Source organism: Acinonyx jubatus, chromosome D3, assembly GCF_027475565.1.
Source record: "Acinonyx jubatus isolate Ajub_Pintada_27869175 chromosome D3, VMU_Ajub_asm_v1.0, whole genome shotgun sequence".
Taxonomy (NCBI): Eukaryota; Metazoa; Chordata; class Mammalia; order Carnivora; family Felidae; genus Acinonyx; species Acinonyx jubatus.
Genome location: NC_069392.1, coordinates 43249704 through 43265280, shown reverse-complemented (window position 1 = coordinate 43265280; position 15577 = coordinate 43249704). Strand labels below are relative to the sequence as shown.

The 15577-nt window shown below is 35.6% G+C and overlaps 1 protein-coding gene across 1 annotated transcript in view; it reads right to left on the bottom strand.

Annotated features, from left to right (window-relative positions):
- MIB1 (MIB E3 ubiquitin protein ligase 1) overlaps positions 1-15577 on the bottom strand; it is a 126726-nt gene that overhangs the window by 72674 nt on the left and 38475 nt on the right. The window contains exons 7-10 of the mRNA XM_027068624.2: positions 14290-14473; positions 5821-5965; positions 4157-4290; positions 610-717 (exon numbers count right to left, since the gene is read on the bottom strand). Coding sequence (XP_026924425.1) covers positions 610-717; positions 4157-4290; positions 5821-5965; positions 14290-14473 — 571 coding nt within the window. The remainder of the gene's footprint in view (positions 1-609; positions 718-4156; positions 4291-5820; positions 5966-14289; positions 14474-15577) is intronic.

Here is a 15577-nt window from a genome sequence, read left to right as displayed (position 1 = left end):
CTTCACACCATACATAGATTCTCAACTAAAATTCCAATGATAGTAAAAAATATTCATTTCCCTTTTAAAAGAATATACTCTAAATTAATTTAAGCATACACACACACACACACACACACACACACACACACAGTGATAAACACGCCGTGTAAAATTTTCAAAGATCCACATTAAAATCAAGAAACAATAAGACTAAACAAGTTCTAAATTACGGATTCCCTTATGAAAGGGAAAACAAAAAGCAAAGAAAGGCCTCTGAGTGTCACAGATAAGTAAAAATCTTGACCTACATGATCTATACATTCCCCTTCCCTCAACTTCCTCAGTATGATTTTTGGATGAATCCAATTCAGCCCCAGCAGCATGGTGGTCCTACCATAGTAAAGGAAAACTCAATTCCTATCTTCACTTATGGTTATGGCTACAATATTGAAGAATCAAAAGAAAAACAAGAAATGCTTCATGTTATCTCTTGTCAAATTTTTCTTTTCAATCAGAAGAGCCTTAGGTGAAAATTAAACTTTAGGAATGAAAGCAATCCATCTTATAATATAGAAGCATAATTTCTAGGACATTAATTTTTACTTATGTTTCAAACAGTTTAATTACCTCTGCTTCTACATCCACATTTTGCTTCAAAAGTAACTTCAAAATGTCAACATGTCCATTCTGACTAGCAGCTTGCATAGCTGTGTGACCAGCACATTGTCCATTTACCTATACAAAAAAGAAAGGATGAAGGAATGTCACCAAGAGCCAATATATAATGTAGGTTTAAATCTAGCACATTGTAGGATTCTTTGAAAATAATTTAGGTTGGTTTTCCATATATCCTAGCATAGACCACCAGAAACTCTTCTGTAATTTAGAAGTGAGGCAGGCATTTTTTTGTTCGTTTGTTTTAAAGGTTAAAGTTCCACTGTTCAAAGAGCTATGAAAGAACTATTTTAGCCAATCTGAAAAGTTAAAAAAAGAAAGTAAGGGAGGGAGAAATGTCGTTTTAGTTTTGTATATTCACTTCTATTTGAATTAAAAAGCTCAGAGTATGTTTCAATGAAAAAAAAAAAACAATGAGGTGAATAAAAACTTTCAGAAAAGATGGCCTACTATATAAATAAATTCAATTTGACAAAGATACTGAATACTAACTGTAAGCAAACTATCATGAGGAATACATAAATGAATTAGCAAGGTAGCCATATTCAACTATTATATTATAAAGCAATAATTTCCAATCTTTTCTTCACTTCAGATGTTGAATAAATGCATAATTTCCCAATGACATACCCAAGGCTAAGTACAATTCCTTAATCCCACCCCATCCACTCCCATCCATAAAACCATAAAAGATGGTTAAAAATGGTAGCCTGGTCACACGTTTATATCACATTTCTCCTCAGACTACACTAAAAAGACAGTAAAATAATTAAAAACACAAAAAGACATAAAGACAAAGAGAAAGGAAGACCTAACATCAGAAAACAATAAAAAGCAACACATTTTTGAAAGAGAGAAAGCAGACAGAAGTTCTGACTTTACAGACAAAAGAAACACAAAACCTAGGAACTTCAGACAAAGTCAAAGCCTGCAAAAACAAGCACATCACAGGGCTAAGAAGAAAAACCCCAGGCAGATGTCTGATGTGCAATGGCCACACTCCAGACCCTCTCCTCAAACTCAATGACAGAGCATTAGTTGCCATGCAAATAGACCCTAGACAGAAAAATGGTCTCTTTCCTTAAACATCTGAATAGCCATGAAGAACAGACCTCTACATGATAGCATTCAGAGACCCCAAAAGCTCCACATGCATAATCACCATAATGCAAAGTCAGTCACTAAGTTCTATCCAAGCAAAGAGAGCACCACACCAAGTAGCTTAATGTCTTATTCAGAGATGAATGGACAAGCTAAGATCAGAGATTTGAGGAAGACCTCAAATTAAAAAAATAACTTAAAAAAACACATCTTTCTCCTATGTTATCATCTCTCAGAAGATGAAATGAATACATACCTGACATAACTAAGTGTCTTGGAAGATTAGTCAATTAGAAGTTTGGAAAAGAATTAACTATAACAATATAGATTACAAACAAATGAAAAAAACTTTATGTGTGAAGTTAAGAGGGACTGACTGGGAAAAACTACAAGTGAACTTTCTGGAATAAAGGAAAAGTCCTAGATCTTATTAGGGGTGTGAATTACATGGATGTTTGCATTTGTCAAAACTTTTCCATGTATTTCACTATATGTAAATTACACCTCAATTTTTTAAATAAAAAAAAATTATGAACATCAAGGAAAGCAAACAATTGTATAGGAAAATACAATCTAGAATCAGTCACAGCTCAGATATGAATGTCATTTAAATAATAACATGCACAGTCGATTTTAATCTTAACAAAGTTACAATACAACCTAACCACATAAAGAAACTGGGAGGAGCGTGTATGTGTGTGAAGGGAATGGGCTGGAAAGAAAGCTGAAACCTCATTTTCACAGTGAAGTATTGAAAGGTAACTCCCCAAACATAAAAATCAAGAAAAAACAATAGATGTTACTGGAAGATATGGAGGCAAATATATGAAGAAAATCAGCTGAAAGACGTGAAAACAGCTGCCCCTAAAAGATGGGAAAACAGAGTTGAGAAGGAAATGATTTTTGTAACAAACCCTGTAGAACTATTTTTTCCCTTTAAATTTTTAGAATGTATATTGTTTAAAAAAAAAAAACTAAATTAGTAATTAAATGAAGAAAAAATTAAGTATAATAAAATATAAATCTGCTTGGCTGAATATAAAAAAAAATCTATCAAACACAAAAATCATTTGATACTTTAAACATTGATAATTTACATAATTTTGATAATTTAAATAAATTATTTGTGATATCTGACAATAAAGAAATCACTGTGCTGGGGCGCCTGGGTGGCTCAATCAGTTGAGCATCCAACTTCGGCTCAGGTCATCATTTCGCAGTTCCTGAGTTGAAGCCCTGCATCAGGCTCTGTGCTGGTGGTGTGGAGCCTGCTTGGGATTCTCTCTTTCCCTCTCTCTGCCCCTTCCCCACTTGCGCGTGCACGCACACGCGCTCTCTCTAGCTCTCTTTCTCTAAATAAACTTAAAAAAAAAAAGGAATCACTGTGTTGTGCTGCTGCAACTGACATCTCCCTAATAAACATGAAATGCCACATGAGCTCCTGGGAATATGATGTTTATATCTTACAATTATAGATCAGATCTTCAAACTGTCTAGCATACTTAAATACAAAGGCAACAAACAGTGTCACAGAACAGTGACAATGACTCAAAGTGCCACTCCAACCACAATCTGGGCCAACATTGAACACTGTATTGGTGCTGACATGGGAGCAATGGCAAAGCCAATGAATGACTAAACTAGAGCCAAAATGGCCCACTTAAAATATGATTTATGTGAATGGTAAAATATAATAAACTACTAAGATTTACAAAATGTATGACCTCTACTTCATCTGCATTCTAAACTGTAAGTCAATTCTCACAGGAAAAAAGTTTAAATGTTTTGAAAAGAGGGATAGAAAACTGCTTATAAAATTTACTACAATATATTTTAAAAACATGGTAAGATGACATCTCCATGAGAAGAATTCACTGAATTTCCCAAAAGGACACTAACCACTTAAAAACCTAAATGTAAAAATTATCAATTATAGGGGCGCCTGGATGGCCCAGTCGTTTAAGGGTCCGACTTCAGCTCAGGTCATGATCTCTCGGTCCGTGAGTTTGAGCCCCGCGTCGGGCTCTGTGCTGACAGCTCAGAGCCTGGAGCCTGTTTCAGATTCTGTGTCTCCCTCTCTCTCTGCCCGTCCCCTGCTCCAGCTCTGTCTTTCTCTATCTCTCAAAAATAAATAACTGTTAAAAAAAAATTTTTTTTTAATTATCAATCATAAATTTAGGAGGTCACAATGTTAAAATAAGAAAATGTCAAGATCTTTTAGAAAAGTACACTGAAGAATGATGTCCAGTGTCTTTAAAATACCTCAGAGAAAAAAGGAAGAAGGAATAGATGAAGCGCAGTTGGAAATTAATTGGACTTAAATGAAATTACTGAACTCTAATGTTCATTATACTATTCTATTTTTGTGTATGCTTCAAATAATTTTTAAAATGCTCACATCCACATCTGGTCTTTTAAGCAAATCTTCCACTTTAGCAACATCTCCATTGGCAGCAGCCTTAACTAATTCTTCATTGAGGTCACCAGATTCTTGGGTTTCAAATAATTTCTTCAAGAGTTGGGAGAGTCTTTCTGTAAAGCATCAAATAAAGCTGCTAACATAGGAGGATCTCAAACCTTAACTGCTAACAGACAAGCATTACCCATACATCTAGAACACATACTTTTCCTTTTTTAATATTTCTATCATCAGTGTTATTTTTGTACGCTACTATAGATAGTACCCAGGCAAGTTATAATTACTACCATAGAAAGCTGCATTAAATTCCAACCCATAAGTATTCCCAGCTTTCTCCAATTCATGTATTTCAAGTTATAACTTCAGAAAAAGTAGAGAGTTAGAGACAAGTAACAATTCAAGATTTAGAAGCCATACCAAAGATAATCACAACTAAAAACACTACAATGGGAGTATTATAACAATACAAACTTTCTTTCAGGTTTTAAGCATATCACATCAATTCTCAGATCTCAATAGTACAGACCTTAGAATAAATCAACAAATGAATGATTATGATTCAGAAGCAACGTACTCTCTATAATATTTGGGGAAACGTTTTAGGGACAAACCAATTTTCAGTTGAAAATGGTCATCTAAGTGCCAACAACATACATATTGGTATTGACTAACAAAAAAGAACTAGGGGCATATTTATTTAGACTCATTGTCATAAGATATTTTTTCTAAATAGCATTAATCAGTAGAGACATTACCCAGTACCATCCCTTAATTCTTAGATCTACTTAGTAGAAAGCAAAGAAATCACCAAGGGGACCACCACCAAGTACACATGATTTGAGTAGGATATTAACCATCCCTCGCTCTTTCAATTTGTAGTAGCCAGTTGGCTGTAATGCCACCTAACCAAAAGGTAAAAATAACACCACCTAATTTAAACTTTAAGTACACCAGCAAATTACAACAGGAAAGAAAAGACAGCAGTAGAGGAAGTAGAAAGCAGTACAAAATAAAACTGGAGGTCGCCCAATGTTTTCCTTTACTTTCTTATAATTTATAGTTATGGTTCTATCTTCTTTTCTGAATGCTAATACACAGTAATTTGTTTTAAAATGAATTGAGGTTATGTATATAAAGCTGGAGCACAGGAAGGAAAGACTTTGGGCATGAGTCTACCCGAGCATCCAGCTTATTCACATTTCAAAATGGTTTTCTACTTATTGTGGCATGTATAATAACTCTTATTAAACAGTAAGAAAGAAATATGGCCGATATGTAAAAATATCCAGGAAGAAAGCCATCTGCTAGCAATAACATTGAAAATAAAAAGAGAATAAAACAGTCTAAGAAAGTGATAAGTTCTGACTAAAGGGTACAATATTGAATTAACCCTTGATATAATATCCAAGAAAAAGCACCTACTTATGGAAATTTTCCAGGGCATACCTCAGCCAGAACAAAAACTGTTCACCATATGAAAAAAAGAAAAAAACAAAACAAAAAACACCTGTAGTGAAAATGCAGAAGTTAGTTGACATTCAAGTGAGGTTATCTATGACATTATCTGTACATGAGAACTGAGGAATTAGCAAAGGTTCTAATGTAAACCATATTACTTTTAAAGAAACACGATACAAACATACCACCAGATGCATTGCTAATGGCTGATCCAGCAGATGCCACCTTGGAAACTGCTGCTGGATTGTATGTCCAAGATGTTCCACAAACTTCCACTTTTAAATCACTGTCTGAATAAATCTGCTGTACTCGGCCAACTTTACCTAAAGTCTTAAAAAAAAAAAAAAAATTTTAGTTCATGTTGTCAAGTCTAAAGTACGTACCATAAAAATAGATCACCAGTTCTTACACATTTAAAGTATTAATTTTTCTTTTTTACTAAAGAAAAAACATTTAAAGGACAATCATTTTCAAATGGGTTATTTACAAACTTTAAAGAGCATCCCTAAAAAACATTTTAATAAACAGGGCATCTGGGTGGCTCAGTCAGTTTAGTGTCCGACTTTGGCTCAGGTCATGATCTCATGGTTAGTGAGTTGGAGCCCTGCATGGGGATCACTGTTATCTGTGCCGAGCCTGCTTCGGATCCTCTGTCCCCCTCTCACTCTGCCCCTCCCCTCCTCACACTCTCTCACTCTCAAAAATAAACATTAAAAAAAATTTTTAATAAACAAAACTACTATACTTCCACAAGAATATAAAAACAAGGGGGTCTGAGTGGCTGACTCAGTTGAGCATCCAACGCTTGATTTCAGCTCACATCATGATCTCATGGTCATGGGATCAAGCCCAGCACTGGGCTCCATGCTGACAGTTCAGAGCCTGTTTGGGATTCTCTCCCTCTTCTCTGCCCCTCCACCACTCGTGCATGCACACGCTCTCTCTCTCTCTCAAAATAAACTTAAAAAAAAAAAAAGAATATAAAATCAAAAATATCATGACAGTCTATCATTTATAAAAGTTCACAAAATTTTGCTTTTTGATATTCAACCTTTTAATCCCATAATCTTATGTTACATCTTGAGAATTTGTAAACTGAATAGTCTAAAATCCATCATTAATGTAGCGTAAAAAAATAAAACCTGATTTCTAAAACAAATTACTTACACCAAAATGGGAATCAGTACTGATTCCAAGACAGAAGTAGGTAGAAATAACATGCTTATTAAATATACAGGGAAAGGGGCATTTGGGTTCAGAACACAATCAGCGGCAACTCTACCATGTGGCAGATAGTATTCTAAGAGCTTTATACATATTGACTTACCTAATACATAAAATTCTGAAAATTAAGTACTATTAGCTCCATTTCAAACTCCAGTCCAAAACCCATTCTCTTCAACACAAGAGAATAGCAAATTACAATACTAGAAAATTAGTTTAGAATATTGACAATATCTGACTACCTCCTAACACAGAGTAAACTGCCCTTGACTGAGTGCTTTATTTTTTGATCTCTCCACAGCATTGGACCCTAGCTTCTTGAAACTATTCCTTTGATTTCTGAATGACAGTCTAACCTTTCTGCCTATTCCTTCTCTTTCTTCACTCACTGGCTCCTTGTCCATTTTCAGATCCCTAAATCTATTCATTCTTCCCCAAATTTTATTCCTTAGTTTTTTACTCTTCCTCCTTAAAAATGTAATCTACTGTGACAACTATCACCTTATTTCCAAAGACTCCAAAATATAATTCTATAGCCCCATTTATTCCTCTCTCTGCCCTCCAACACACACCAATTTTAACTTCTCATTACACATTTCCTCTTGGAATTTTCCATCCTCTCAAACTCTATGAGGCTGCATTCCTTGTTTTCCCACTTAACCGCTTATTATAGAAAGTCTCGGGGCGCCTGGGTGGCGCAGTCGGTTAAGCGTCCGACTTCAGCCAGGTCACGATCTCGCGGTCTGTGAGTTCGAGCCCCGCGTCAGGCTCTGGGCTGATGGCTCAGAGCCTGGAACCTGTTTCTGATTCTGTGTCTCCCTCTCTCTCTGCCCCTCCCCCGTTCATGCTCTGTCTCTCTCTGTCCCAAAAATAAATAAACATTAAAAAAAAAAAAAGTCTCAAACATACATAAGAAGACAATAGTATATTGAATCCCTGTATACCCATCAACTCTTAACAATTTTCAGCTCATGGCCAATCTTATTCTCCCCTACCTATTGTTACTCCCTGTACTATTCATCACATAAACTTTAAAAAAAAACAAACCTGATACTACTACCAACCCTCCCAAAATTATCAACTCTGTAATATCATAAAATACCAGTGTTCAAATTTCCAATTGCTTCATAAATGATAAAATTCTTCAGTTATGCTTAAATCAAGTTCCAATAAAGTCCAAAATAAAGTCCAATAAAGTCAGTATGCTTAAATCAAGTTCCAATAAAGTCCAAAAATATATGTATACATATATTTTTCTTTGCCAATTATTTGTTGAAGAAACAGGGTCAACTGTCCTATAAAGTTTCTTACAATCTGAATTTTGCTAATTGATATAATTTAATAAATTCATCTTTCTCTGTATTTAATAAGAAACACTTCAGATTGGCTGCTGGATCCTTTTAACATGACCTAGAAATCTTTGATAGCTTCCTTGCTACCTGGTATGAGACTCATCTTGTTCACTTCCAAAGAGCTAGAATTAGCCATTTCTCCAAAGACTGGTTTCTATACAGAGGGAAAGGCTATTTCAAGACTGTAATCTGGGGGCACCTGGGTGGTTAAGTCGGTTAAGCGTCTGACGTCAGCTCAGGTCACGATCTTGCTGTCCGTGAGTTCGAGCCCCGCGTCAGGCTCTGGGCTGATGGCTCAGAGCCTGGAGCCTGCTTCTGATTCTGTGTCTCCCTCTCTCTCTGTCCCTCCCCCATTCATGCTCTGTCTCTGTCTCAAAAATAAATAAACGTTAAAAAAAAAAAAATTAAAAAAAAAAAAAAAGACCGTAATCTGGGCACTAAGGTTGGTATTGTTATTAGAATGGTTACTGTTTCTAGGTCTTTTCATGGACAAAGCTAGGAAATAGTGGGGGGGAAGGGGAGGAGATGTTTTGTTTTAATGATAAAATAAATCATAAGTTCAAACATTCTTCCAATTCAAATTCAAGACTACAGGGTTTTTACTTAGCCTCTTCTATGTTACATTCATATCTCCTTTTCCCACTCTGATCATTCTGGTTCTCAAAGTCACTGGGGATAACAGAATTAAAATTATCATATAACTACTCATTTGTTTTGTTTTTTTGTCACATCACACATAAAACAATCTCAGGATAATAATATTAGCACTACCACAGACAACAAGATCAATGAAAATTGTTAAAAATCCCTTTTTATAGGCAGTTCTTTAGTGTATATTCTTTCTAAAAAGATATAAAGACAAACAACTGTGTTAAAAATCACCTGTACTTTTCTCTGTACAGTTATGCCAACAGGAAACACATTTAGGTTCATTTATGTCATTTTATTTTCTACTTTCAGGAACTTCCTTTTTGAATTTAATTTTGCTTAATAATTGTATAAAAGATATATGTGGTTTTAAATCAAATCTATAAAACAAGATATATTCAAAGATGTCTCCTATCTACCTTTCTCCCTACACCATATTCCTTTCTTTAGATATGAAACATGTTTTTTTAACTTCACGGTTAATCCCTCCATTGTTTGCTTTTTGTCACATGAACTCTGCATTGTCCTAATTAGTTATACTTACAATAATACTAGTATTTTATACATATATATATATATATATAAAACCTTATTCCCTCTTCAAAAAAAAAAAAAGAGACAGAGTGAGTCAATTGGTTCCCTAGTATGTACAACATTGAAATTAGTCATTCATGTTCTTACCCTTACCTTTTTTCTCCCTAATATTTTGGTTTAGAAAAACAAATATATGATTTCATTCATATATGTAATTTAAGAAACACAACAGATGAACATAGGGAAAAGGAAGGAAAAACAAGATAAAAACACAGAGGGAGGCAAACCATAATAGATTCTAAAATACAGAGAACTGAGGGGTACCAGAGGGGAGATGGGGGAAGGGGGATGGGCTAAATGGGTGATGGGCATTAAGGAGGGCACTTGTTGGGAGGCGCCTGGGTGGCCCAATCAGTTAGGCGTCCGACTTCAGCTCAGGTCATGATCTCATGGTTTGTGAGTTCTAACCCCACATCGGGCTCTGTGCTAACAGCTCAAAGCCTGGAGTCTGCTTCAAATTCTGTTTCCCTCTCTCTCTGCCCCTCCCCCACTCATGCTCTCTCTCTCTCAAAAATAAAAACATTAAAAAAAAAAATTTAAAGGGGCATTAAGGAATCTACTCCTGAAATCATTGCTTCACTATATACTAATTTGGATGTAAATTATAAAAAATAAAAAATAAAGTTAAATTATTAAAAAAAAAAAGAAAAAAAAAAGGAAGGCACTTGTTGGGATGAGCACTGGGTGTTATTTGCAAGTGATGAATCACTGGGTTCTATTCCTGAAACCAAGATGATACGGTATGTTAATTAACTTAAATTTAAATTAAAAAAAAATATATATATATATAGGTTTAAAATAATAGTATTTAGTTCCACATAATAACTAAAAGGCAATCGAGCAGCTTGCTAAACTTTCCATATATGCTCTCTCCATTCCCACCCCATTTTTTGAGTTATACTCTATAAAGTTACATTTTATCTGTGTTGTTAGAGCATAAAACCATTATACAGACTCTACCTCTTCCTTTAACCATCATTTAATCTTAGTTCAACAAATAAATACATATTTAATGATCACTATCAGCTTTCAGTTGATATCTCTCATGTCGGTTGTCTGAAACACTTTTCAGGAGATTAATCAGAAAAAGCTAATGGGAACAAGATTCTATAAATTCTTACATGTTCATAGCAACTTGTAACTTTTATACTTGAAAGTCAGTTGGTTATATATAAAACTCTTAGCTTACATTTTTGTTCCTTGAGTACCTTAAATAAATGTTATTTCGCTGAGATCACAAAGCACAGAGATCAGTTTTTTTCCTTAACAATAATCTGATTTTCTTTTCTTTGTAAGTAAAACTTGACCTTTTTCCCTAGATACCCAAAGAATTGTTTTCTTTTCTTGAAGATTCAATTATTTACCAGAAAATGGCTCAGTGTTTGGTGTTCTCAGTTTTCCCAGCTATACGATGTATCCTTTTAATATTTACCTTTAAAGTTTTTAATTCAGGGGCATTTTTCCTGGAATTACAAATTTTAGTAGCTTTATAGTCCATTGCTTTGGCTTTTGTTTTTCCTTTTTTGCAAGGACTCCTAATACACATATATTAGGTAATCTATATTTGTCACTTTCCCTGAAATACTTTTTACCTTTTTTATTTAAAAAATTTTCTTCCTTTTTACCTTGTTTCTCTTAAAGGCATTATGTTATATTTATCTGATGTGTTGCATCAAGCTTACTCATTTCTGAAATTATCTTTCCTTTTCAATTCTTTCCTAAGTTCTATCACCTCATTTCTAATTATGATCCATTTCAGAGTGCCTGGGTGGCTCAGTCAGTTCAGTGTCTAACTCTTGATTTCAGCTCAGGTCATGATCTATGGTTCATGGGATCTAGCCCCGCCTCAGGCTCCATGCTTACAGCTCACAGAGCCTACTTGGGATTCTCTCTCTCTCCTCTCTCTCTCTCCGCACCTCCTCTCCACTCATACCCTTTCTCTCTCTCAAAATAAATCAATAAACATTAAAAAAGTATGTAAGTTCTTTAAAAATAAATAAAAATTAAAAAATAATTATGATCCATTTCACTCATCTTTTATCATTTTAATTTGTTAGCTCATTTTGAATCATTAGATTTTAGTTTTCTGTGATATCTTCTACTGTACTTTCGTTTGTAGAGAAGTTATGCTATTCCTTATTGTCTTTTTTCAACAATAATTATGTATGGGGATTTGATAATGATCACTTCAAACTTTTATCCTTCCTCTGTCCCTACTGTCTCTATCCTACTCAATTTAGTTTCTATTCCCAGCACCTTCTCCTTAATGGAGGGCTCTGCCCAGAAAGGGAGCTATGGCTGATTCATTCTGAGAGTTTACAGATTCAGGCTGCTCAAGCCGCTTCAAACTTTGGCATGGACCTATTACCCTCACCCCAAAATGAGGTCTGCAAAAGCCCTCCCAGGTTTAGCTGTTGTTTCCACCCTCATCTACTATACTAGCCAATGAATACTTGTTAGCTATATTGGAGCTCCCTTGTTCTTGGGTCCATCTGATCCCCATTAATTCTCTCTGCTGCCAGACAAACAGATATAGACCCAGTAGCTGTCAGTGTTTTCTCACTACTCATTCATATTTTAGGGTTCAATTGGCTACTCTGTCACCTGGTTTTAATATAGATGCTTGCGCCTTTTTTTTTTTTTTTTTGGTTATGCTAATCTAGTTGTTGACTATTTTTATCAAGACAATTTAGGAAAATTAAAATTCTACACCATCACCAGTGGAACCCAAGAATTCCCCTCTAGCTATAACCTACAGGTTTTGCTTATATAAAAGCTTACTATGGGAGACAGAGCACTTAGGCTTTGAAGTAAAACAGATTTGAGTTCAAACTTCAGTTCAGAAACTTAGCTCTGATTCCTCATCTTTAAAATAAAGATGCCATACAACCATCTGCTTATAATGCTCCTATGACAAAGTCTGTGTATGTGTTTGTGTGTGTACACATATCTGTGTGTGCACGTGTGTGTGTGTGTGTATATATATATATCATTTAGCACAGTGCTGAATAACTAGGCACACAAAAGACATACACTGCTATATATAAGCTGTCACTGCTAAGGGGAAAAACAAAAACATTTTGACTATAAAAAAATCTTAAATAATATATGTATCTCATATAAAACATGTCAAAAGATTCCATTTAACTAACATAGGCTTAAAGTACATCAATACATTTTTTAACCAATGTTACTATCAAAAGCAAACAAAAGGCACATGGGTGGGTCAGTCAGTTGGGCAGCTGACTCTTGATTTCAGCTCAGGTCATGATCTCACGGTTTTGAGATCCAGACCTGCACTGGGCTCCTCACTGAGCATGGAGCCTGCTTGAGATTCTCTGTTTCCCTCTCTCTCTCTGCCCGCCCCCCACTAGTGCACATGCATGTACACTCTGTCTAAAAATAAACTTTAATAAAAGCAAACAAAAGATCATATGGAACTTAATTTTTTGACACCAGAATTCTAAAATACAGCTCCTGCAACACAGACAACTATCACTTAGTCACTACCTACCTAAAACAATAAAAAAATGATGTCGGCAGCATCTGCAAACTATGAAATGTCTTGGAATGAAAACACCATAACAATAGATTTCTTTGTGTCTTGTTCACTACTAAATCTTTGAAGCCTAATAGGTACATTGTTTGTGCTAAAATATCTGCCAAGGGAGCAAGGCAGAAAGGAAGGATGGACTGATGGAAGGGCAGCACAACATGAAGGACGGGGGGGGTAATGGACAGGATGGGAGGAGACAGAGGGCTAGACGAGATAGGAGATGGTGCTGGCCAGGACAGAGCACTAGACAATACAGGATAGGGGGATGAGACATGAAGAGAGATGGGAGGGGGGGTACACAGTAAAGGAAGGAAGCACTGAATGGGATGGGACTCGGGTGGGGGGTGGGGTGGCCAGGATAGGACAAATTTTGTGACTGGATGAGAAAGGAGTAGGGGTAGCAAAGTGGAGGGCTAAACACGAGGACACAGCAAAGTGGAAGGAAATGGGATATAGGGCAAGAAAGTATGGGGAGCAGCAGAACAGAACGGGTAGTAGTACAGAAGGAAGGGACAGAAGGTAAGAGCGAGGGACAGATGGAGAAAAAGGATGGATGCAAAAAGGGCAGAACAAACAAATTTTTCTGTTATTCCTGAACATTTGGTGAAAAATGTGTCGAATGAATAAGTTAAAAATTACACCATAACTCTTTGGGAGCAAAGGCAGCTCAGATGGCACACATTCAGAGTTGCTCTTTCATACTCTAAGTTTTAGAGGCAGGCCCCCAACTAAGGCAAGCAGTGGTGGTCCAGCACTGCTAGCAACTGGATGAGCATCTCTCTCTCCTTCTGGGATTAAGTATCAGGGAAGTCCCTGTTACCTTCCACCTACATTACATTCTCCAGTAACAGCTCTTTAAAACACTACTAACTGTAGCCCTACATGGACCTTCCTGGGCTAATTTAACTGGAACAAATTAGACAATAAAAGACATAAGTATGCCTAGCAGCCAATGAAAACAGAGAGAGGCACAGAGTGCAACTGAGGGAGGGACAGAGAGAGGGAGACACAGAATCTGAAGCAGGCTCCAGGCTCTGAGCTGTCAGCACAAAGCCCAATTTGGGGCTCAAACCCATGAACCGCAAGATCATGACCTCGGCTAAAGTTGGACGCTTAAACTGACTGAGCCACCCAGGTGCCCCCAAGTACAATTCTTGAAGAATTATGCTAATTTAGTTTCCAAACTTCAAATATTTTTTAAATCTACACACGTATAATGTAATTCCTAGTCTAAAACTGTTTTATTATTACTAGTCTGAAACTATTTTAGATATACTTACTGGGAGCATAGCTTCAGCCCATTCTCCATGTCCTCTCTGTAGAAGTTTGATTCTTTCCAGATCATAACAAACTTGTACAAGATCACCCACTTGAAACTGTGAGGTACCTCCTTCTGCACCTTGAGCAGCATCCCCACTTCGGACAATGTTTGCTTTAGTGAGAACGGCAGGATTGAAGGTCCACCTAAAAATCAAAGGCAAAACTCAAAATAGGTAACTTTACTTAATTTTAACACAACATTCTTAAACATTGCAGGGCAAAAAAATTTTCTAACACATGAGCACATTAAAGCAATCCTTTGCAATTATGTCCTGAACAATTTATTTTCCCTTTTATAATTACACATATTTAAGGAAAGACTTACCTGTAATCTCACACCCTAATACGATCCTTCTGTCTAGTTTCCCCTTACGTTTTAAAAATTGTTATAAAATACACTACTGTTAAATATTAAAACCTTCCAGAAACATATAAAGTGAAAGTGAAATTTCCATTTCACACAAACACACCAGGATCCCCATCCCCTATCCCATCCCCAAACCACTGTAAATACTCACTGTGGTGTCAACTATATACTTCAATTAAAAAAATCTAATGAAACTGGGACACAAACACTCCATTGTGTATCCCTGTGATCTTCTATTAGTGCACTGATACTTCTAACATACAGAGTTGCTTCCTTTTTCATAAACAGATTTTATATATTTTATATTTATATGTATGTATATATACATATATACACATATATACATATATATAAATAAAATTCTGGGACTTCTTTTTTCTCAGAGAATGTACTTTGGAAGATTTATTTTCAATGTCACAGAAATAGACCTACTTATTCCAATTCAGTGGCTACAGCAGTCCATTACATGGTTATACATTAATGCATTTAACCATTCTCCTACTATCTTTTAAAGTATTTCCAAATTTTCACTATTACAAACAATACTATAAAGAACATCATCGTATGTACATCTTTGTGCAAACAGGGTCAGTATTTCATTAGTGATTCTTAAAAAGCCACCTAATCACCATATGTATTTGTTTACAATTCCGACAGAGCCAAATTGGCTCTAGAGAGTGTACTATTTCTCCATACCATTAATAATCTCATGGATAAAAACAATATCTAGTTTTAATTTGTCATACATGGGTATTTCACATGACTGCAATCACTGCTACACATTCTTCTCTGCTACACATAAGCATTTTTCTTTTTTTTTTTCTTTTTTTTTTTAAAGTTTATTTTGTTTTGAGAGAGAGACAGAGTGCGATCGGGAGAGG